Below are 23,408 nucleotides of genomic sequence, written 5' to 3' on the forward strand. Positions count from 1 at the left end.
GCTCACATTCTCATTTCGGTAAAAACATTCTCAATCAAATCAAATATTATTCTTATAGCTGAGAAGAAGAATCTTAAGTTTGGTCTGTTTAAATAAATTATCTCCTCTTCGTCCTAATATAAGTGCGGCCTAACATAAATGTGACATTCAAAGACAACGAATGTGCCATATATCTACTTAATTGTACAAAAATACATTAGATTCATCTTTCTATCTCTTCTATATGATAAAAGTTTTACATTGGAGAATAAAAATCTTACATGCCTTATATTTTAGGAGGGAGTAACAAGTTAAATTGGAAAAAGTTTAAATAATTTCTTTTTGGAGGAATAATAGTTTTCAAAGCGTGACACAAATATTCCGGTTCTTGCCAGCCTGTTGCCTATTAAACAGGGCCGAACAGATATAGGAGGCCAGATTAATTCATAAATTCTCGGGCATCAGAAAATGGAAAAAAATTGATGTGTTATTAATGTTCCTCAGGTGATATACAGGTACAGTGGGTGCAAAGTTACATTATAAAATGGGTAGAAAATGTGTTATTCACCGCGAACACAAACAAATGAAACCGGTAGCAGCACAAGCTGCTGAGAACAGCTAGCAACAAAGAGATTTCTAACCATAGCGTTATGTACACTCAAAATTAATTATACATTGAATCATGACGGGTTTTTTTTTTTTTTGTATTGTCTTCAGACGGAGTTAAGATCTTGGGAAACTTGGTTTTGCCACCTGCACCAATGGCATCAACTCACTCTTTGTTGTGGGAAAGCAATAATATGAAAAGTAAAGGGAAACAATTTCTCTAAACAAACCTTGTAAGAAGGAACCTCGCCAAAGGGCTTACGGTAGGGGCAGCCAAGGAAGGTGTATTAGCCATTTTCTTGTTACTTGGAGGTTCAGAGGGAGGTTCAGATTTTTTTGCGAAAACTGATGTCGCCGTCTCTTGAAGACTTTGCAGCGAGGACTCCTTCGAGCTGCAAACAAGGAGGTATCATGAGCTACAAGCTGAGCACAGAGGTAAGGTAAGCAGAGGAGAGCACAGGGGTAAGGTAAGCAGAGGAGCGCATAAGAGAGAACACAAGTGAAACTCAGACCTCCCTAGCCGATGGAGCATTCTGCCAATCAGCACCTCACAAGATCCAGGTAGCTCTTTTTCGAGATGCATCAAGGAATCAAGGAATGTATGAACAACTGGTCCGTTAAACTTGTCACCAGTAGCCTGCAGCATGTCATCAATACAGTGAAGAGTTTGGCATGTCTCGAGTTGTACAAAGATCAAACTGATAAAATGTGGTGATGACACAACTCATTCGAGATTGGATTATCCAATATTAAGGTTAAGGCTTCATTCGTTTCAGAATGTTGGCTGAAACTTTCCCCCGTTCACTGTGCGCATGCTTCTCAAATTGCTAAATGAAGTATATAGAAGTTTTTCTTTAAAAAAATCATATTAATCCATTTTTCAAGTTTGAAATAATTAATGCTCAATTAATCATGTGCTAATGGTTTATCTCGTTTTACATGCAGCTGAGTAGCTAAGCACAAATGTCCTTCAAATTCAGCCTAATTCTTATAAAAAAATGTTAAGAGCGTAAATAAATGTGTTTTTGGGCTTATAAAGAATTTTCAAGAAACAAATGTATAATGAGTAGTGTCAATGTAGCAACTAATAGCAAACACAGTAGATTGAAAAGGGAATGAGTTAAATATACTGTACCTCTTTTAGAGAAGGAATTATCAATGACGAGAGTGCAGGTGAAGATACAGAACCAGAAGCTTGAGGAGCTGATTGTCCATCATGTATCTGGCGTGGTTTGCGACCTTTTTCCATGTCAGCATTCTCACTAGGATAAAAAAAAAAGAATCTGTTAAGAAGCGTTACAAGTAATGGACAGAAAAGTTTCCCGAGTACAAAACAAAACTAAAACCAAACTAGCAATACCTTGGGGCATCATGACTGTTTACTGCCGAAATTCTGGGTTCATGTGATTCCTTTTCATGTTTGCTGATAACATGTCTTTCACGAGCATTACCCTTTTTAAACGCAGCCTGGAGAGCAGCCTTTGCCTGCATTAATTACCCAAATATATGAATAAGTATCAACCATTAACCACAATTGAGAAATTTGCCAACAACATTCATGTGCATCACCTCTGCAAGGTTAGTTGCACTGTCCTCCAGTGAAGCATTTGGTGACTTTTCTTGGATTCCCAGTCTCGACCTTGAAGATCGTGGAGTTTCTGGTTCTTCAATTTGATTCCGAACGACTGTCCCACTGATAGACGTGTCTTCATACGAGGAGAATCTACTGGGAGGCTAATAAATAAGATGTATCAGACGTTGTTGCTTACTCCCTCTGATTCCAATATTAAGTAGTTTTAGACTTATGCCAAGAATGAAGGAAACAGCACAGATGACATTATTGCCCTTCATTTACATTACATTGAAAAGACTAGTCATTTATTTGTGAGTACCATTTATTTAGCATCTGTAAATAAAGAATCTATATAACTGAAAATGTTAGTAGTTGTGGTGTCCATTCCCACACCACCCCTACCACTAACATCTGAGCACTACAACAAGTCCTCCCCCATTTCACTATTAGCTTCCCCTATGTTTCAAAATCCTACTTGTTCAATAAGAAAAATAATAGTATTACTTGGACTAAATAAGTGCTTATAATTGATTTAATAAGCTAGAAACTCAATTTGTTTTCTGTTGCAACGCATGGCCTCTAGGCTAGTAAAAGATGAAAAAGTGCTTAAAAGTACCAAAACAACATACATTTAGAAAAGAATTGTGAAGGCTAAAATGACCTATATTCGGAATCGGATTGGGAGGACATACTTATCTGTCTTGTTTTGGGGGAAAACTATGACATTCATATTAGGAATCTAAAACACACCTTGGAACTGTGGTTAGTAGCTGCAGGGTACACCTGAGATGCTCTTGGCGAGCGCAGTACAACAGTTCCAGACCCACTTATAGATTGGTCATTCTGGAAGATAACCATTAGTTAGAAACAACACTAACAATTAGACAAATAGCATATCTAAAAAAGGTCTTACATCTTCTGTAGAATTCTCTAGTCTTCCATATTCACTTTGTGCATCTCTCTGCGACGGGTTTGTTGAGATCGACTCTTCAGACCCCGTCCATGATGTTCTCCATTGATTTTCTCGATCAGCTGTACGTTTTGGTGTGTTTGGACTATGAGAAGCATCGGATCTACTATCCTTGGTGGAGGTGACTTGTGATGGCTTTAAACCACCTCGAACAGTTCCTGTGCCCTCTGATCTGTCTGGAAGATTCCAGCCAGCAGCTTTCCTAACAGTTCCTTGACTAAAATAGAATCCCAAAAAAATAATAATAATAAGGCACAGGAAGACAAACACGATAACGCTTACAAGTTATTTTCTAAATTCACCTTGAAGGAGAGACTACATCCCTTGTAGCCCTCTCAACCTTGATAGTACCAGTACCATCATCTTCTTCAACATGTGTTCGACCATTTTGTGTGGCATCCGCACTGCTTTTTACTGGAAACTTCGGTCGCTCTCTGCCAATAACAGCAATTGAGGAACAAGGGAATCAGATAGGTGTTGAGATGTCTCAATTATCAGCAAAAGACTGCTTTTAACTCTTCTCTCTGTTATGAACAGAAGTACTATACCACATACCTTATTCTATCCAGAAGCTTTGGAGATTTTCTAGCATTTCTTACAAAGCGGTGCTTAAGAAGATCCTTGGCACTTAGCCTCTGTGAGAAAGTTATAAAGGGAAGGCGTTAAGGGCAAGGACTTAAAACACAATTTTTTGCAGGTTAGACATCAATAATTATCAAATGAGATTGATAAAAAAAGCATAAAGCATTAAAATTTCCCCCAAACATTACAATATACCAAATTTGTTGGAAAAACGGGCATATGATGTTTTGTCCACAATAGCATGTTAAATATCCAGAAAGCTGTTGTACTGTCCCTGATACTCATTCTGTACAACATATCATAAGATTTTCTTTCTGTTCCCCTTCTAGTCACAAATCATGATCTCAACTATGACAGGTGGAAGTCCAAATTTAATTTAGTATCAAAAGGAAAACATCGATACTGTGTATGTTTCACTGTAATCAAGTCCTACGACTAGTCCTAAAGTCAGTCAGGGAGCACGACTTGACTTATGGGCAGAAGATGCAATGCAGTGGAGCAAAGGCAGCAACGGTAAGGCAAATCAGGTAACAGTTGGCATCAACATTCTTGTTTTCATGAATATCTTTGGGAAACAAGAGCAAATGACGTGATTAATGGAACAGGTAGAAGCATGAAAGAAGAATATTACCTCTGCTGGATTCTTCTTTAAACATAGTGACACAAACTCCTTCATCGGTTTAGAGAAATGCTCATCAAGCTGCATGTTTTAAAAATTAATATACTATATTCTAGTGGATCAAAGCAAATGCTTTGCGTATATTGCAATTAAGCATTAAAGAACAGGGATTGAAGATTAACCAAGTGACCTGAGGAGGATTTTCACGAGGTATCATGAAAAGAACTCTCATGGGATGGATATCTGCCAAAGGGGGTTCACCTTTTGCCATTTCAATAGCAGTTATACCTAACGACCAGATATCTGCCTGCATCAGGACACAGACTTGGGTAAAAAGTTCAGTAAGCGGCAAACTGTTTAAAGAAAAACGCACAGCTACCTTTTCATTGTACCCGTCAGAGTTTTGAATAACCTCAGGTGCCATCCAAAAGGGAGTTCCAACAAATGTCTACACAATTCAAAATTAAAAGCCATTAGCAATATTACCTTCCAAAAGCAAAGGTTTGTCCTTGAGCTAAAAACACTACCGAATGATACTAGCAGAACAGGGAGCTTCCATCTTAATTAATACTGATAAGTGCTTATGGCTGTATAATTCAAATTTTGAATTGCGCTAAAGCATAAATAATAATCTTGTGATATGCTTGATTAGATTTATCACCCTCCAAAAGTTTTCCATTTGAGTACAAGTAACGTATGCATATAGCCAAAATATGATTGTAGATGAGTCACTAGGTTCCTGGTGCACATATACAGCAATATCGAGTAACTTGACATTGAAGAATCATGGTTAAGATCGCACCTTTCTCCTTGACATTGTTTTAGTCAGCTGCGCAGAAACACCAAAGTCTGCAACCTATGGAATAAAAATATAAACGTTTGCATAGATATTGTAAGCTAAGAATTAATAACAGAACTCAGGACCATCCTGACAATGGAACATAAAATCATTGAGAAATCGTAGAAAGGTTATACCTTCACATCTCCACTTTCAGTCAGGAGGATATTTGCCGCTGCAAAATATCACAGAATGTGTATATTAGAATGTGTGGTATACTTCACAGGTTCACATTAGTAAAATAGGAAAGAAAATAAATGAGTCAAAGATCATCAATATATCAGGACTAATCAGTAGTCACACAATAGTGGGGTCATTCGTTTATGTTCAATCAAATGCTATGAAAATACTAGCATCAAATGTATTGGTATGTAGTGAAGAACAATTTAAATGTGCAACCCATACAACTGCCTGCTAACTCTCCATTATCTTTTCATACAGACTCTAATGGTAGACCTATTTGACCCTATTTGACAGTGATCTTCCACATCATTGTACCTGTGGAAGTGTGGAAAGGCATTGCAGACTTTCCAGCACTCAATCTTATGTTTAAGATTATGCAAGGTTTGCTGGGGTTTTGTTCTCCCTCCATATCCACCAGCAACACTAAACTTTTCAATTCATCTAGCGCCAATACTAATGCAATGGCGAATGAAGGTTTTCACCAGCCCTTACATCTTAATCTGCCAGATTTTAATTAAACAACAGCAAATATCTAATTGTTCTGTGTATCTGAGGATTCCCAAGTTAGTGAAAAAGAAACTTCACTTTAATAAAAAAACAGTGAGTGACGATTTATCTTGATAGAAAATAATAGGTGTAAGTATGCAACGTAACAATAGTGGATGGGGTGAGAAAGAGGTGTCGCCTCTTGAACCACATCCTACTAAACCATCCAACTTAAAGATGGGATAAATCAAGAATAATAGTATAATACTAGTAACATGATATAATTGACCTTTATCAACATCTTTTGAGTTCTGACAATAAAGATAAATGTGCAATTGGTATTAACGCATTAGTTCTCAAAGAAAGGAGTGTTAGCCCTGTCCAGAAAGCCTCCTTTATAATGGTTTTGTGGATATTGTACTTGGTGGACAGGACAGTAGATATGAGGGTTATCTGGCCCGTAGTTATTAGGAACACAGCACAACCAACCAGGGGTTGAGGTACTGCAGTCAGAATATACCAGTATGATAACAAATGCTGTACAAAGGGAGGTATCGACTGTAGAGTTCTTCAGGACATGTTACATGGCCCCAATTTTTCCAGTTTGATGACCCAAATGCTTTATTAAATGCTCATATTCAATATAAATCCAGCAATAAAAAGGGAAAGGGAGAGAAATAATCAAGACCTTTAATGTCACGGTGAATCTTTCCTTCTGAATGAAGATATTCAACTGCATGTAACAAGTCCCTCAGAATGCATGCAATAGACAATTCATCTAGAGGAGGGCCAGTTTGGAGCTACAGATGAAAACAGAAATCATACCAACTTCAAATTTTGAACCAATTGAATGATTCTTGAAACTGAAATGATTTATTAACTTGTATGTAGATAATATAAGATTTTGCCGTGTCAAATAAAATATAAAAAATAAACACATACTAGGTCAGCGACAGAACCACCAGCCATATATTCCATTACTATCCACAGTTTCGTTTGATGAAGATATGAGCCATAATAGTCAGTTATATATGGACAACGGCATTGTGACAAAACAGATATCTCCTGCAACATGAAATTAATCCTATTAGGAATTAGGAAATAAATTATCCACATTCAATTTGATCTCATCATATCCTGTAATTGATACAGCGTATAAGGCGAAAGAACAACCTTTTGGATGTCTTCAATGTCATCCTCACTGCATAGAATTAAAGGACATATAAGTAACTAATATAAAATTCTGGTAGTGTAGAAAACTATATCAAAAGAACCAGGCAAATCTAAAAGAGCAAACAGAATACACCACTTTGTTACTGGTACAAGAAATATATTAGCACCAGTACACAATACACCTTTTCTTCTTGCAATAAGCCAATAAAAAAAGGATATCATGATTGCAAATGGCAAGAAACATGTTGGCTTATATGCCATAAAACCTGATATAATATGGTAAATAAGGAGTCAGAGGGAACTTCAGTGAAGAGACTCACGCTTCTTCTAAATCGATAACTTTTATTGCAACTTCCTTATGCAGTTCCTTGTCAAACCTATAGAATAAATGACAAGAAAACATAAAGTAAGAACTGAACTTTACTGTCACAGAAAAAGAGGTTAGATTAGAAGAAAGGTCATGGAGAAAATATAAGGTAAATCTTTAATCTTTAAAAAAGCCATGCACAAAATGAGGCATGAGTTAGAGCATCATCATCACATTCACTCCTGATCGTTGGATTCGAACACAACAATTGGGAGTGCAGAAAGAAATGTACTCAACAAATCCTATGTAACGACTATAAAAATATGTCAGTAAATCAAACATCCTATAAGCTAGTACTTACTATAAAAACGAGAAAACTAAAGTTCCAAGTATATTGTGTGATTGAAACTTTCCACGCTAAATTGCACAAACAAATTACATCAGCAAGGCATGGAATTGATCCCGGTATCAACTGATATGTGGAAGAGATAAAGATTTAAGTGCATCTCAGATGTAACCCTCTATGTGTGCACTGTGGTACCAACACAAGTTTCTTACTTTGAGATGCTTACAACTCAGGAAAGAGATTTTTTTTTTAGTTCGTCCCATACCAGATTTATGTACTTAAATTAAATAGCATATAAACTTGGCCACATACCTATCTTAGCCCAAGCATCATGCGAATAACAAATTTTTCAGGATAATCCATATGATATTTGGCATAAGTATCATGGAGATCTGTGTCTCAAACAATAATAATCAGTGTTGTATAAGTCGGAATACTGGTGTCGAACGGGCAAGGTACCACTAAGCAATTAGTCATAATACAGATAATTATTCGGAATTATACCGAAATTTAACATTCATCTATACTCCTTTAAAAGAAGAGGAGTGGTGGTGGCAGTGAATATGCCACCCCATCTACTCCGATTGTAAATTTTGCAAATTACCCCCTTGAATACCCCTTGGACTTCTTAATATTAGAAAAATCAAATCTAAACGGATAGTCACATATAAAATCAAATTAACGTCAGTATTCCCTCAGCAAAAAGTTGGGTAGCACATTTCATAGAAAATATATATTTATTTTAGGGAAAATTATAGTTTATTTTATTTTATTTATAGCAAAGCACAGGTATTTATCTAGTACAAATAAAAATATATATGTGCCCAGTTGTTCATTTTTGGAGATATTTAAAAACATTGTGTTGAACTATACATTTGTACGGTGACAAATCAAATAAGGAAATATCATCTTTAATATGTAACTAATGATGATTTCAGTAGGTAGACATGTGGATCATACATTAGCTTTGCAACCTTCTCAACTGCAAAATTCATAAACAAGTGTCTGCTACACATCATGCTATCATCGCATACTAGCATACAAAGTGGAAACTCAAAAGCAGCACCATATACCTGAAACAAAGTGCAAACTAGACATGGAAACAACGTATCTGCAAGCATGAACTTAATTGGGCCAACTGCAAGCTATGGGCACATGCAAACTAGAGAAGATTTGTTGGTATTAACACAAGATTGAGCAGCTCAATCAGATAATTAACCATTAATTGACCAATTAATCGGTCCAGCCGGCCGTTTTAACGTTTGTATAGCAAAAAACCATACCCAGTTACATGTATGTGATACTTTCCTTTCCGTGTACATATAAACGGATGATTATACAGCCGGATCATAATAACACATAGTCATGATACAGATTAGTATACCTAAGCTATCTAGTCTAGTTCCTCGTTACTAATAAGATTCTGACCAGTTTTACCACCAGAAAATACAAACTTTCCACGAGGCTGGAAAAAAAAAACAAGTTCCGGTCAAGTGGAAGGAACTACCGTAGCATATTCCCTACGCGGACATCTTTTTGCACCAGATATAAACCACAAAATCAAGGTATAGAACTCATGGCACGAACCCTGCCACTCAGCTAACACGGAGAAATTAAAACAGATTTATCTCATTTAGGCACTAAACTAGCATTTCTTTTGTTTCCCTGCCACACACTCGAACCGCATACCTTTCCTCGCAGATCCTGATCGAACAACCAATGGCACCTAACTAGCCGCGACACCCAAATTCCCCCCCCCCCCCAATGAAATGCGGAGAAATGCAGAATGCTACACCGTCTCGAAGCACCCCAAGGCTCGAAACGCCCAATGCCGCTCGCCCCGAGAGCGAAACAAGACGCCACCATCGCCCCTCCCCACCTCCTCCCCCCAACACACATCATCGTCCCGAAATCCGCGAGCGTGAAACACGAGAGAGAGAGGGAGAGGAAGGTAAATCCGCGAACCAACCCTTTGTAGACGTCGCCGAAGGAGCCGCGGCCGATGAGGTCGCGGCCGCTGAACCGCGCCTCGATGGCGGCGGCCATGGACGCGGAGTCCGACATCCTAAGATCTGCACCCCCGCCGCCGTCGCCGCCTCCTCCCGCCGGGGCTAGGGTTTTGGGGGGGCGGAAGGCGGAGGAGGAGGAGGAGATCGAGGGATTCGGCGTCCTCGTCGGCGGCGGTTGGCGCTAGGGCTTGGATTGGATTCGGGGAGGGTGGTGGTGGCGTGGAGCTCGCGGGTTACGCGCTACTCTCTCCGCCCCATTTCCGTCTCGCGTCGCGCTTGGTTTGCTGTTGTTTGTTCATCTGGGCGGCTGGACGGAGGAGGGGGGGGGGGGGGGGGGGGGGGAGCGGGTGCAGGTGGTGGGGGCCGCGTGGGAGATCTGGAAGACTGGAAGGGGGTGGGCCACGGGGATCGGGGGCAGGGAGGGAGGCACTGGGGAGTAGGGACGGCCTAATGTTATGCGGGACTCCTTGTGGCAAATGAAATGGGCTCCTCCCATGTTGATTTTGGGTAAGGTAATTTTACAGCTGTTTCACTCCCTTATCTAATGTTTTCATTTTCATTTAAAAACATATATGTTTGCTAATTTTACATATTTGGAATATCCTATGTCCTCTTTTCTTCAACTTCGGTTTCCCACTTCCACCGCTTAAAGCTTGATGGATAAAGTGGCGGTCTCTCCTAATTATGTTTGTCCATCATGCCTACTAGCAACTCAGCAATAAAATGCGTCAAAAAAGAAGGAAGTCAAACTCATGAGCCACAAGAGCATAGGTGAAGATAAATGGAGCTCGAGCTTGAGATGGCACTCTAGGCAATGCAAATAGAGATCGAGCTCAGGGTCGTATCGATGTCATTAATCTTAGTGCATGGAGCGGATTTGGAGGACAGATGAGTAGAAATGTAAGATGGCAATGACAAGCTCATGAAGAAGCATGAGCAATGTGGTGCAACCATCTCTAACTCCAACTAAACAGATATGGGTGGGTGGATAGCGCCGATGTCTCATGTGGAGGCGAGTAGGATGGCAGCAACCTTTTTCGAACTCCAACCAGCTGGATCTAAGAATTAAATAGGAACAACATGGCAACACCATAATTTGTGGAGACTCTCGGCTGCAAAATTCGAGAACCCGTCGTTGCTTTCCTTTATGGAGAAGCTTGAGCTCAAGCCTTGGGTGGCACTGGCAGAGAGGCTCGAGCTACAAGTATGGTATAGGTAGATCTTGAACTTGATCTTAGGGGAGGTGATGAGTAGATTAAACTTGATCTTAGGGGAGGTGATGAGATGTAAATGATGGTGGTGGTGCTGCATAATTGGAGTTAGAGAAGAGAGATGGATTAAGGATGATCATAGTATAAAATTGACAAACATACACAGCTTGAAGTAATATCGTTAAATATGGGTGGTTCAAAATGAACATTGGTAAACATACCATAATCAACCAAACCTAAGGGGAATTAGAGGTGACTTTGACTCAAAGTACCTCTTGCAAATTTACAACTTACACTCGCAGCATAAAAGTTCGATATTAGATGGAGGCTCTAAAAAATGATTCAATGTGTATATTAGTATATTTTAAACATTAGCATGCCAGGAGGCACAGGTGGCTTGCCCCCCGAAAGTGCTTGTACAAAAATCCATTAAAATTATATGAAGAAGATTGGCTAGCTCGATCGGTGGTTTGGTTTAAAAATGCTCTAGTAACAACATTTCCTTTAATCAAATTAAGATTTGTTGATTTTTGGACTGGATCGGTTCTTTAGCTCCTTTCTGAATTTGGTCTCAACTAATTGTATAGAAAAAAAATGAACCAAACTAAACCATTTCAAGCAAAGGTAAAGAAAAAGTGAAGCTGACTTATCATCAACCCCTTTAGATACTGAGTAGTTGGATTGAATTTTGAATTGTACAATGGTCCTCCTTTTGTGGCTGGACATAAATTGCACCTTCAATGATGGATTTCTATTTTCCAATCCATCCTATAAGGTGGTAAGCAAACAACAATTCCAAATACAAGTTGAGATGGACTCAAAAGCTAAGATGTGATTACATGACTTCATGTCTATATATCGTGGTTGTGCATCTAGCTTATAAAGATTCAAATCCGATTTACCACCGGTATATATCAATAATCTTTGAGTAATTACACAAATGCATGTTTGGTAGGTGAGTACATGTGCCTCAAACAATATTTAAATGTGTGTAAATTACACGCACGACACATACGTGCGTGTATATCGTACAACAGCGTTAATGTGATTACAACCGTATAAAATAACTCCCTCTCAAGGGAAAAAGAGTTGAGGAGATACAACAAACTTAAGGCACCTTTGGATTAAAGAATTTTCATATGAATTTTGAGAATCCATATCCTTAGAATTTTTTCTTATCTAGGTTGTTAACGTAAGATTGAAGTATGGAAATTCCTTTGAATCACATTCCTATACGTCAATTCCATATGAATTTAACCCATGACCTCAAACCTCATTTTTATTTTTTCCATTGATTGCTTTTCTTTTTCTAATCTCAGGTTTCCTAGTATAAACATATCCTCTACTTTTCCTCTGTGATGTTTTCTCTTCCACATCTTGTGTAGCTGCAAGACGCGGGAGATGGGCCCCGGCCGCGGACGGGGTGCCGGAATGAACGAGCGAGCGTGGGCCCCGGCCGCGGACGGGGTGCCGGAATGAACGAGCGAGCGTAGGTGAGTGCCGATGACTACCACTAGTGGAGCTCTTATTGGCTGTGGTGGAAGAGTAACATGAGGGATTGTGGCCACCACCATCCACACTAAAGTCGTCGCCCCATTTGACCGAGAAGCTAGCTAGCACGGTGAAAAGTAGCAACTTGATCGATCAGTCACCTACACCCACACTAGAAGAAGAATGGCAAGAACGAGTGAGCTATATATGTGGGAAGGCGAGAGCCACGATGCCGGCCATCACGACAGTGTGGGGGATACAGGTGTGACGTTGGGCAAGGCGGCGTGGTGATTGGGTTTGGGTTTGAGGCTGCCCCGGTGTTGACAGCAATGACGGAGGTCGGGATCGACTGGAGCGACATTGAACTGCCAGCTGGGACGACCGGTGTCGATGTGAGAGGGCGGGCGTCCAACGTCGATCTACTGAAGCCGAGGCAATGATTTTTTTTTCGTACGCCAGAGGAGCGAAGAGGATGGCGCACATCAGGGGCACCCATCTTGTGTGCGCCACATGTGGATCTGGCACAAGGGCAAAGTGAGACGAAGCACATGGGATCAAATAGGGGTGATGTGGGACCCACAAAACATGTTTTTAATCGCTAGTACTGGCTGCATGCAAGTTGTTTGACATGTGAAGTTGTGCTACCGCCCGGTGCCAGATTTATAGCTCGCTCTCTTCTCTTTCCTTAATTATCTCTCCCTCCACCTAGGAATATGATGACATTAAAGTTTTTGGAGCCTGCTGATTCAGCTTATTGTATATGCTCTTAAGAAGTCAATTGCGTCTTCTCTCTGTCTCTCTCTCCTTTAGAATCAATCCAAATTCAAATATTATTTTTCTGTTAGTCATTCAAACACATGATCTTTTGAATTATCAGGTGTTATCAACAACTATTGTTCCTGCAACAGTTGAAAAATAGCTATAACCTACCACGGTGTTCAATTGATGCAGTCGCAACAACAATCCCGGTCAATCAAGCCCACAATGTTTTAGATTCTTATGAGATTCGCTAGCAAACTACTCCCTCCATCCCAAAATAAACTAACCTCATACTAGAATATGACGCATCCTAGTATAAACGAACATGATGTCCACGTCCTAGTACGAAGTTGGTTTATTTTGGGACGGAGAGAGTAGCATTTAAATTCAATGCTTATTTTATTTTTAAATCTAGCGTAGTCATCAAATCCATAGTAGTCAAATCAAATGCTACATAACCTGAATTCAACGATCAACGACATACATAGGAGTAAGTACCAGTACCAGAGCTCTTCGACCGTCTGCCTAAGCCTAACACACATGACACATGGACACCGAACACAACCGTAGTTCACTGCAAAGGTAGCACTACTGGTAGGCTAGTAGCAAAGCTGATGAGAGCAGCGGCCGCAGATTCACAGCACGATGGGGTCGGACGACTGCGAGCCCTTCCCTCCCACGCGCCTGAACCTCTTCGCCTGCACGCAGCTCCGGCTGCTCCGCCGCACCGCGCCGCCGCCGCCGCCTGATCCCTTCGCCGCCCCGTCCTCCTCCTCCCGCCGCCGCCGCCGCCGCCACTTCTGCTCCTCCTCCTCCTCCTCCTCCTCATCCTGCTGCTGCTGCTCATCAGACCGCTCCTTCGGCAGCACGGCGTCGTCGTCGTCGGCGTCGCCGCGCACGATCCCCGGAGCCTCCGCGTCCCCCGTGCCATGCGGCGCTTCCTGCTCGCGCGGTGGCATCACAGCCAGGGGAGGGATCACCGCGATCACCTGGGGCTGGGGCTGTGGCGCGGCGTCGCCTCGCTTAAGCGGCGGAGCAGGAGGGGAGGCCTCGATGAGACCGCGGATCCTGGACAGGGACGTCGCCAGCTCGGCGGGGAGGCGGTGTTGCTCCAGAAACCGCGCGACGGTCGGGAGCTCCTCCCTGACGCCCTCCACCTGCATGAACCGATCCAATCGATCACAACAACGAAACGCACGATGCAATCACCCGAACTGAACCGCGATGACACGCTCACGTCAATGTGACAGCTTCCTCAGCACGAGTGTTAGGGAGATGGATTCTAATCTAATCACTCGGTGCATTTCCACACGTTTATTATACGTTAGCTATATGACTATGATTTTTTTTAAAAAAAATCACAAGACAGATTGATAACAAACATGCCAGCAAATTCGACTTCTGTAAGTTGTAACAATGATAACAAAGTTAATTGCGAATATATCTATACTAATTAAAATTTAATTTGCTACTTTTATTACAATTTAAATAAGTAAAATTTGAGCTTGCATATTTGTAGGATAACATATTATTACATATGAATCTACCTTGTTATTTTTTTTAATTTTTTTATAACCATTTAGTTGATAGTATGTAGCAAAAGGGTGGATGTCCACCTAAGTGATTAAAAGTGTTTCACCGACAGGTAGTTTTACCACGGATATCAGGCTGAGCCCAAGGGAAGCTCGCGCCATGGTCGCCGGAGTGAAAACATCTGCGGCGGCGGCGGCGGCGGCATCTGCTGTATGACCATGATCACCACCATCTGCAGCGTTGATCAGCTGCTGGAACCGTTCGATCTCTGAAGCGTACATCAGGCTCCAGTCCACTGCCGGGTTCCACAGCTGCCGCTGGAACGCGGGGACATCGTTGAGCGGGCGATGCTGTTCTTGCCCAAACTGGCGAGCGAACCGGTCCGGGGCGTAGATTTCCTTGAGGTTGAAGCTGACCAGCCATGTTCTGGAGAAGCAGAGGTTATCCGGAGCAGCGCAATGCTTCGGAATGGATGCAGGATCAACGCCCTTGTAGGGCTCCCAGTTGACCTGAAGTTGTTGTTCATATCATCATATGGTCTCAAATCAAATGGCAAGGGAAAGGATGAAATGCTGAACACAAAACTGTGGTGATGACTGATGAGAATCACAACTCAGATGGATAGACTTTTACATCAGAAACTTGAAGCAGGCTGAAGGCTTTCCTGATGTCTGAAACGTTCTTGGCCGGTTGAGAGATCGTGCTCCCTGTCCACTTGAGTACTCGTGGGAAGATGTGTTCTGGAGGATCATACATGTCAGGGCGCAATGCCGGAATATACTCATATATCCAGCCCTACAGACAGATATTCAGAATATATCAGAACATTTTCGCAATGGACACAGTGAAGGCACAAGTCACAAACTTGGTCTGTAAGGTAAAATTTTGTGAGAAACAAAAATGGAGAATTTTGTTATTTCCTATCATCTTTATGCCTTACTATCAATTACAATTCTCATGTTGAAGTTCATTAATCCTTTTCAGAAAACATGAACAGATCATAACAATCAAAATAGTTTTTTGATAGTTTCATAGAACTGGAAGATCATTTCCTACTCGAAATTCAAGTGATATTTTCCTATACAATGGTTTTGTTAAACATACCATGAGCAAAGCCGCGCTACCGAATAGCCTTTTTCTGGCAGAATGGGCCACGGCGATGGAGAGAGCCTTGTAGAGATGAGCAAGAGCAGCAGCACCCCAAGCATATTCCTGTACCTTGTCAAAGTCTGACAGAAGTGGCAAATACTTTGGTGAGACATAGCCCCTGTCCCTCTCTGGAAGTAAGGCTGATCCAATCAAGAACAGGAGATATGCCCTGGTGCCATACATGATCTGATCATTGGTGGGGCGTTCCGGGATCCGGCTAAACTTGGATTGCAGCCAAGAGAGCTTCACATGGCTGCCCCTGCAGTCCCTGCAATCAGGCACTTGCCCCAGATACTGGAAGCAGAGGTCTTCGACCGACTTGTTGAGCACAGCTCCGGCTGTCACCACACGGCCTGTCACCGGAATCCCCAGTATGTAGGCGGCGTCCCTGAGTGAGGGTGCCATTTCAAAGCCATTGAGCTGAGCAGTGTTGGTCTCCTTGCTCCACAGCTCGAAGAATGCCATGAGCGCGATGCGATCGATGACTAGGCCTGCTGTGTGTATCAGGTTGCCGAGCCCGCTTGCATCGACCAATTGTTGCTGCTGCTCATTCAGCTTCCATGTGTCGAGTCTCTCCGTCGTCTGGCATACGGTTAGTTCATGGGTTCCCTGTATGTTTGAGCATCAAAATGTTATGATTTAGGTACAAACTATATATCACAAGAGCCAAAGGAAGGTTCAGAAAATTGGTGTCGCTTGCTCGTTGTTGATAAATAATAATTACCTGAATGACGCTTTTGTTTGTTGGTTCTGCCTCTGCGGATTCCATCTGGTTCCATTAAGAGAAGGAATGTTATGTGGTAAGTGTGCATACAATCCAAGAATTGCTCGCAGAGAAATTTCAGTTTAAGCATCCAGGTTAAGTACGGCAAGAATTTGCATAAGTTTGATAACAACTTAACAAGTCCTCAATGAGCGGTCTATTGCTTATATGAGCAACTGAACATGTAATTGAGACTTTGTTCCCCTCAAGGAAATGAAAAAATTAACTAGCAAAGAATCTGGAAACTTTGACATTGGTAATCAAAAGGACTGTATATATCAGGCATGATGATAATAAGGCTGGGAAAAACTGTAGATACCAGGTTTGATTCACTAAAGTTCACCAAAAAACTGTTGAAGTTTTTAAACAGATGACGTGAGCTCTACCCTTAAGAGGAAGAGAACTGCAACCACAAAGAGCAAAAGCACTAGGAACAACTGCTTTAAATTTTCTTCAGAATAAGGAGAAAGCAAAATGCCAGGATTGGCCACATACAAGGTACAAAAGGACAGCAGCAACCAGCCAAGAAACCATCAAAGTTTACCTGAACAAAAAAGATACGTTGTGAAACAGGAACTGAACTACTCATCTAATCAACTGTAAAAATAAAGAAACAAAATCTGGAGGAAAATTAAATCGAAATGACGTAGATGAAGTTGGTTGTGCGCCTAACAGCAGCCATTTCCATCATCTTAAAATATTGCAGCAGATGAGGAAGAATACCAGCACTAAATTAACGAGTATACACTTGATCAAGAAGATGGTATACCATTTTAATCATAGAAAACATCACACAAAAGAGGGGGAACAAAATATCGAAGAAATACATCCGATAACCATCCATTTCCTTCTAAAACTGACTAGGAAGAGCAAAATAAAATTGACCGCTATCCTCTAAAACCCAACCACAAATATGGAAATCGGGACAGAAAACAAAGGGGAAAGGAGAAAAAAAAAACTGAAGACCATAGATGAGATGGAACCCTTACACAGAAGCTGGAGACCATCCATAGCAGTTGAAAAATTCAGCAGGAAAACAGAAACACACACCCCACACAGGCGATTCCCAGTCATAAGCACAAGGATGAAATGATGAAAGAATACCAAAATGCAGGAGCAAACAAAGCGATCCGGGATTCACCATGAACGAAGGAGATGCAAGGAAAAAAAAAATACTGGCATATCATATCACACGATGAGAGTGATAGAAAAGAGAGAGCAAACTAACCAGGATCAATGAGTAGCCGCAGCAGCGAGCGAGAGGCAACAAGAGCACAGCAAAGAAGGCGAAAGCTTCTTCTATGCAGGCGAGCGTTGGTTGGGCAATGAAAGGGCAGGCGATGGCGATTGCCTTCGTGGTTGCCTTGCCTCCACCGCTGACGTGTGGGGCCCCCCGTGCCAGAGGTCGCTGCTAGGGCGAAACGTGGCGCTCTCATCACTGGTAGCTTTCCTATGTAGAATGATCACTGATCACATGGTAACACTGTCCTCGGCTAGCCACTGCCTCGCCAAATATGGCTATAGGAGCCTTCAATGGTGCACTGCCAGCATATCAATAAGCTGGTTTTAGGATCAACAGCAGCAGGAGCAGCTGGTGCAACAAACAATCCAAGCGTACAAGGCTGATGAATTGATGTGATAGCACAGTAGGCTCTCTACATCTCTACTTGGATCATTCTACAAGCAGTCAAAGCTTAGCATCATTATAAAATCACCAATTCACCATGTTGCAAGAGCTGCAGATTAAACGGGAGAGGGCACAATCCAGTTCACGAGCAACACAGTTAAAAGGGTCTTGGTGGCATCATCTACATTTTGCCTAACTACATGGTAGAGACTAGAGAGAGATAGTATTAACAAGGAGATAAAGCTTGCAAGCTCTGCGCAGTGAATGGCAAGGCGCCACCAGCAAAAAGTCTACGACGCTACATAAACCAGTTAACTGTCAGCAGCCCAGGTTTTTCTGCTACTTTGTACATAAACCATGGATGATCAGAGGAAGATCGGGTTGGTCGCCTCGGCTCCCACCCCGTCCCTGTGCTTGAACATTTTCAGCTGCACACAGAGCCGCCCGCTCCTTCGGAGGTTCTCGGTGTCCCTGGGGAGCCGGATTTCGTCGCGGTCTTGCTGCCTCCGCTTCCTTGATTCCGGCGAGCTCGAGTCCAGTGAGGAACAGGACGGCGTCGTCAGGTGGGAGTTCTGCCAGAGGTCCATGACCCCTTGTTCCTTGAACTCCTCCGCTCCATCGAGCAGAGGGACGGTGCCATCCAGAACCATGTCGCACTTGCTATCCTGATAAGGTATCAGCACGGCTGGGAATCGGTCCGCCCTTGAGTTCGGAGGGCTTGAAGGATCTTGAAAGAATGACGGCTTCCCCCTCTTTCTTGGGTTCTTTGACCTGACATTGCTGTCCTGGCCCTGCCCTGCTTGATCTTTCCTTCGGCTACTCTGTGGTGGGGAGTAACTCTTGATCATCATACCCACTCTCTCTAGAAAGCTTGCAACTTCCATAGGGAGTAACTGTCCCTCCAGGTAACGATCAATTACTGGAAGATCATTCCTCAGATCTTCAACCTGCATCTCACAAACAGCAATTACAATAAGGACCACTATGCAAGCAAAAACATATGAAGGATTAGCTTCTTATTTGTAGCTTACCATTGAAGAGAAGTTCTGAGATGTGCTCCGACTACATCCTGCAGCATCTTGTTTAGTTATAGACTCAATTGGGAGGGAGTTGATATTGGTTTCTGCAGGAGTGAAACGACAGCCAACCAATTGATGGAACTCCTCGATTTCACGAGCATACTCAACCCTCCAGTCCTTCCACTTGCTCCAAGTTCTTCTTGCCCACATGGGCACCCCATGGAGGCGACCTTGTTCCCTCCCAAACTGCCTAGAAAACCGATCAGGTACATACACCTCTTTTATGTTAAAGCTGATTAGCCATGTCCGAGAATAGCAGATGTTATCTGCTGCAATGCAATATTCTGGAATAATTGCAGGATTCATGTCCTTGTAAGGATTCCAGTTGACCTGAAAATATAATTAATTAATATAAAATAACACAACAGCAGTTAAAATCTTTGTTATAAATCTATAAAATAGGTAGACTTGCACTTGCATCAGAAAATTGAAGCTCCTCGAAAACTTTTCTCCATTCCATGACTTTCTTTCTCTGTCCACGCGTTGCTCCTCCAAAGTTCCATCGACAGGCCCGGGGCAGCAAGGTGTTCTGATTCTTTTGTTGGGGTTGAGTTAATGGAAGATATTCATAAATCCAAGCCTTGAGAGAACAAAATAAATCTCATTAACAAAGATAACAAATATCATCGACAATCATTCAAATTTATTCAAACAAGAACAGTACCATGAGCAAAGTTGCACTGCCGAGAAACTGGGTAGTAGCATTCGGTGTTACAGCAACAGATAGTCCTCTGTACAAATGAGCAAGGGCTGCAGATCCCCAGGCATATTCACGTATCTTTCTAAAATCAGCCAGAAGAGGTAAATATCTTGGTGATACAAATCCCCTCATCGTGTCAGGAAATAAGGTGGAGCCAACAAGGTAAAGAAGGTATGCCCGGGTGCTGTAAGCAATCTCGTTGATAGTTGGATTTTCTGGCAATTGATGAAATTTCCTGTACAACCATGTCAATCTGATTAAGCCACACAGTTGCTCTCCATTTCCAGGGCTCTCTCCTAAGAAATGCAAACACATCCGCCTCACAGCTTCATCACCAATTGGCTCAGCAGTCACCACATGACCAGTCACTGGAATTCCAAGAATATATGAAACATCACGGAGTGATGGGGCCATTTCAAATCCCATGAAATGTGCAGTATTTGTTTCATTGTTCCATCTCTCACAAAAGGCTGTAAGCAAAGAACGATCAATAGTAAATCCTGTGGTGAGGGCAAGATGTCCAAGACCACTAGCATTAACTAGTTGTTGCTGTTCGTCAGTTAGAACCCATTCTTTTAGCTTCCGTGTCTGCTGGCTGGGAAGCAGAACACCATATCGCTGTGGAAAATTGAGTGTCTGCATGTAATTTTGTTCACGATGGCCAAGTGAAAACAAAGGGAGAAGCAGCTACATACCGTCCAGATTTGTGAGCTTCCAACCGGTCTCCGTCCACTTGGTTTTTGTTGTTGTGTTACCACACCTTGAGATGCAAGGTCCATTTCTCCTGGAAAACATAAGAGGGACAATAAGGTAATTGTTCTATGATGCTTGGTCCATTGTTAAACAAAAAAGGAAAAAAAGAAAAAGGGCAGTTGTAACTTGTGTGGATAATACTTAATAAAACAGTGTGTAAAAAAGGAACTATCAACACAACCAGAACAACAAAGTCCATAAATAACGAAGCAAAAACAAAAAAGTGCTCTCTCATACTTGTTTACGATATCAGTGATAGCTGATGATAAGTAAATTCACGCACACCATTTATGACCAACTATTTTGACAAGTTCAATTTTTTACTATATTTTGCTAAGATAATGATAGTTGTCAGCACAAAGAGAGTCAAGAGCAAACGAATTCAGGTAGTCTGTTGAATTATTTTTCTGCTTACTGCCAATCTAATAGCTGGATATAAGAACTAACCACACAAAAGTGTGCAGTATCTCTTGTAATAAAGAGATAGCCGGATTCTTCATGCAATTTGCAGGGCTAGATTATAGTCTATTGAAAGTAGAAATGCATTTACTATATAACTCTTAGGTTTATTTCTAGAAACACAATTGTAACTTTCATACAGGTATAGTAAAGAAAGCTCTAAAATATATCCAATAAATCTTCACCATTATAATCTGAGCTCATCCTGATGAACGGTGACGATATTTCTCCTTTTATTTGATAACGTTGTAATTTCTAGCCCTTGATAGAGAATATGGCGGCTTCTGTTCAGCCTGTTCTAATAGTAAATAAATGCTAGTGGTAGTCTGGTGGATAAGAATGTCGTGATGCTCACATCAAAGAAAAAAGGGGGATGCCGTGATGCTTGAAAAAATAGCATATGAGGGCAGTTCTATGTACCTCAACTGTCGGCAAATGAAGATCATGTAGTAAAATAGGAAGCCATGCACTAAATCATACTACATTATGGTGATATTTCCATGTAATAATGACAAAATGCAAGAGTATATAGTAAGGTCGATCGCTTAACACAAGGAAAGGGGTAAAAAAAGGAAAGCAGGAAAAACAAATATCATCCATTTCTAGTGTTTCCTTTTTACATTCTTCAGTATTGTACTCTTATTGTTTTATTAAGAAATGTAAACAGTGGCAGAGAGGTTTTGACAGAGTCATTGGCTTATGAATTTTACCCCTAAGTAATTGATAGTTGAGATCTACCAATGCTAATCCCTTCTCATCCTAATATCTGTCTAGCTATCCAGCAAACAAATTAGAAAAAAATATTCTAACTATTTATTTTCAATAAATGTTCCAGGATACACTTAAAAAAAATAGCTCCAGTTGTTATTAAGTGTGTATGGATTTCAGTTCAGTTCAGTGTGGGGTACATGGTACCCAGATACCCATAGCAAGGCGTTTTGGGCCATGCGGCATGAGGTGGGCCGAGTGCCCTAGGCCCACATGGTTAACTTGTAAACTAAGAAAGAGATAAGGGATAAGTTGGCCAATCCTATTCCTTGTAAATAGATGGTAGGTACCCGGATTATGAAGGCTACACTACCATATCTAGTCGGTTGCCTCCGCACCTATATAAGGAGCACCGGGAAACCCTCATTCTTCCATAAGCGCCACGTGCTATTCCTACGCCGTGCTGCGCACTCCAATACAGATCTAATCCACTCAACTGGACTAGGGTATTATCTCACGTCGAGGGTCTGAACCAGTATAAACAATTGTCTCCATCTCTCCTAGATCTAGTGCACCCTATAAATTATATTGCCGATCATAAGAATCAACATTCGGCTTTACAGCTTCAGCCTTATGAAAAATCACCGTGTAAAGATAGCACACAAAATCTCAAACAGTCCAGCACAAAGCCCACATTTTCAGACCATTGAAAAACCAAGAGAAGACCCGCACATTCAAGCATAACCACAACCAGAAAAACATCCGATCTTAGCCCCATCATGATGCTCCAGCACAATGAAAAGAGAAAAAAAAAAAGGAACCACTCTACTTCCATGAAAGTTTATCCCATGGCACTCTATTAATCGCTGCCACACATTCAGTGATCGAAATTAACAACAATCTATACCCTCAAGGCCACAACATATCCAGAAAAAAAACAGTACTAAGAACAGATGCTATGCGCTAAACGCACGCTAATTTCCCACAGCATTTCATTGCACTCCCCCAAGCCATCTACCACGGGCCACGTACCACGAAATGCTAAAAGAAAAAAAAAACCTAGACCATGGAACTCGCACAGATGCACCAAAACCGCTGGATGGATGGATCAAGAACCACCACCACCAACCCACCCACCAAGAACCGTAACCCGGGTTACGGGTACCCCTGATCTGAGATTGCAGGCCCTCCTCCGCTACTGTAGCGACGGAACGAGGCGTAGGAAGTGCGGGAGGAGCAGCCGGTCACCTTACTCGCCGGGGAAACGCGCCGCCGCCGACCTCCGCTTCGGAGCGGAGGAGAGGTTGGAGAAAGCGAGCAAAATCTTCGGGAGGGGAAGGAAGAAAGAAAGAAAGAAAGAGAGAAAAGCTTATCGAGTGCGCCCCCCACCCTCCCTCTGCCAGGTGGGCCCCACACCTCTCCCCCGCAACCCCCATGTGGGCCCCGCGCGTCAGCGTCCCGAGCACCCCGCGGAGCCAGCCAGCCAGACGGTTCGAGCCGGACCG

The 23,408-nt window shown here is 42.0% G+C and overlaps 3 protein-coding genes across 7 annotated transcripts; all 3 read right to left on the reverse strand.

Annotated features, from left to right (window-relative positions):
- Positions 1-448: 448 nt before the first annotated feature.
- Positions 449-9,978, reverse strand: LOC127778993 (uncharacterized). The gene is made up of 20 exons (XM_052305645.1): positions 9,632-9,978; positions 7,330-7,386; positions 7,010-7,037; positions 6,779-6,901; positions 6,525-6,636; positions 5,305-5,342; positions 5,132-5,185; positions 4,709-4,777; positions 4,520-4,636; positions 4,342-4,410; positions 3,684-3,763; positions 3,431-3,562; positions 3,072-3,345; positions 2,909-3,001; positions 2,155-2,319; positions 1,946-2,070; positions 1,721-1,847; positions 1,098-1,222; positions 816-977; positions 449-732 (listed from the first exon to the last, which is right to left on the reverse strand). Exons 1-20 carry the CDS (start codon positions 9,724-9,726, stop codon positions 693-695), a joined length of 2,085 nt encoding a protein of 694 aa, XP_052161605.1. The 5' UTR covers positions 9,727-9,978; the 3' UTR covers positions 449-692.
- Positions 9,979-13,392: 3,414 nt separating this feature from the next.
- LOC127779705 (protein MAIN-LIKE 1-like) lies at positions 13,393-18,004 on the reverse strand. Of its 4 annotated transcripts, XM_052306584.1 has the most exons (7): positions 17,073-17,126; positions 16,539-16,583; positions 15,770-16,423; positions 15,299-15,460; positions 14,788-15,174; positions 13,928-14,289; positions 13,394-13,877 (listed from the first exon to the last, which is right to left on the reverse strand). In XM_052306584.1, the coding sequence occupies exons 1-7, from the start codon at positions 17,109-17,111 to the stop codon at positions 13,721-13,723; spliced, it is 1,806 nt and encodes a 601-aa protein (XP_052162544.1). In that variant the 5' UTR covers positions 17,112-17,126; the 3' UTR covers positions 13,394-13,720. The 4 variants fall into 4 exon arrangements, with proteins under 4 accessions (XP_052162547.1, XP_052162543.1, XP_052162544.1 ...); XM_052306587.1 differs by lacking the exon at positions 17,073-17,126 and adding an exon at positions 17,682-17,737 and having other exon boundaries at positions 13,393-14,289; XM_052306583.1 differs by having other exon boundaries at positions 13,393-14,289.
- Positions 18,005-18,285: 281 nt separating this feature from the next.
- LOC127779703 (protein MAIN-LIKE 1-like) lies at positions 18,286-23,260 on the reverse strand. 2 transcript variants are annotated; one of them, XM_052306582.1, is made up of 6 exons: positions 23,041-23,191; positions 20,679-20,767; positions 19,948-20,601; positions 19,702-19,863; positions 19,236-19,613; positions 18,286-19,151 (listed from the first exon to the last, which is right to left on the reverse strand). In XM_052306582.1, exons 2-6 carry the CDS (start codon positions 20,760-20,762, stop codon positions 18,570-18,572), a joined length of 1,860 nt encoding a protein of 619 aa, XP_052162542.1. In that variant the 5' UTR covers positions 20,763-20,767; positions 23,041-23,191; the 3' UTR covers positions 18,286-18,569. The 2 variants fall into 2 exon arrangements, with proteins under 2 accessions (XP_052162542.1, XP_052162541.1); XM_052306581.1 differs by having other exon boundaries at positions 18,287-19,151; positions 23,152-23,260.
- Between the last annotated feature and the right edge of the window lie 148 nt (positions 23,261-23,408).

This window comes from Oryza glaberrima, chromosome 7, assembly GCF_000147395.1.
Source record: "Oryza glaberrima chromosome 7, OglaRS2, whole genome shotgun sequence".
Taxonomy (NCBI): Eukaryota; Viridiplantae; Streptophyta; class Magnoliopsida; order Poales; family Poaceae; genus Oryza; species Oryza glaberrima.

Excerpts from the sequence above, each read along its gene's own strand:
- LOC127778993 (XM_052305645.1), bottom strand. The coding sequence starts at position 9,726 with ATGTCGGACTCCGCGTCCATGGCCGCCGCCATCGAGGCGCGGTTCAGC. Across the intron at positions 4,637-4,708 it reads CTGACGGGTACAATGAAAAG|GCAGATATCTGGTCGTTAGG; the intron begins GTAGCTGTGCGT and ends GTCCTGATGCAG. Across the intron at positions 2,320-2,908 it reads CTACTAACCACAGTTCCAAG|CCTCCCAGTAGATTCTCCTC; the intron begins GTGTGTTTTAGA and ends CTTATTTATTAG.
- LOC127779705 (XM_052306583.1), bottom strand. The coding sequence starts at position 17,111 with ATGGTTTCTTGGCTGGTTGCTGCTGTCCTTTTGTACCTT. Across the intron at positions 16,424-16,538 it reads CAAACAAAAGCGTCATTCAG|GGAACCCATGAACTAACCGT; the intron begins GTAATTATTATT and ends TCAAACATACAG. Across the intron at positions 15,175-15,298 it reads GCCTGCTTCAAGTTTCTGAT|GTCAACTGGGAGCCCTACAA; the intron begins GTAAAAGTCTAT and ends CAACAACTTCAG.
- LOC127779703 (XM_052306582.1), bottom strand. The coding sequence starts at position 20,762 with ATGGACCTTGCATCTCAAGGTGTGGTAACACAACAACAAAAACCAAGT. Across the intron at positions 20,602-20,678 it reads GAAGCTCACAAATCTGGACG|CGATATGGTGTTCTGCTTCC; the intron begins GTATGTAGCTGC and ends AATTTTCCACAG. Across the intron at positions 19,152-19,235 it reads CTCAGAACTTCTCTTCAATG|GTTGAAGATCTGAGGAATGA; the intron begins GTAAGCTACAAA and ends TGTGAGATGCAG.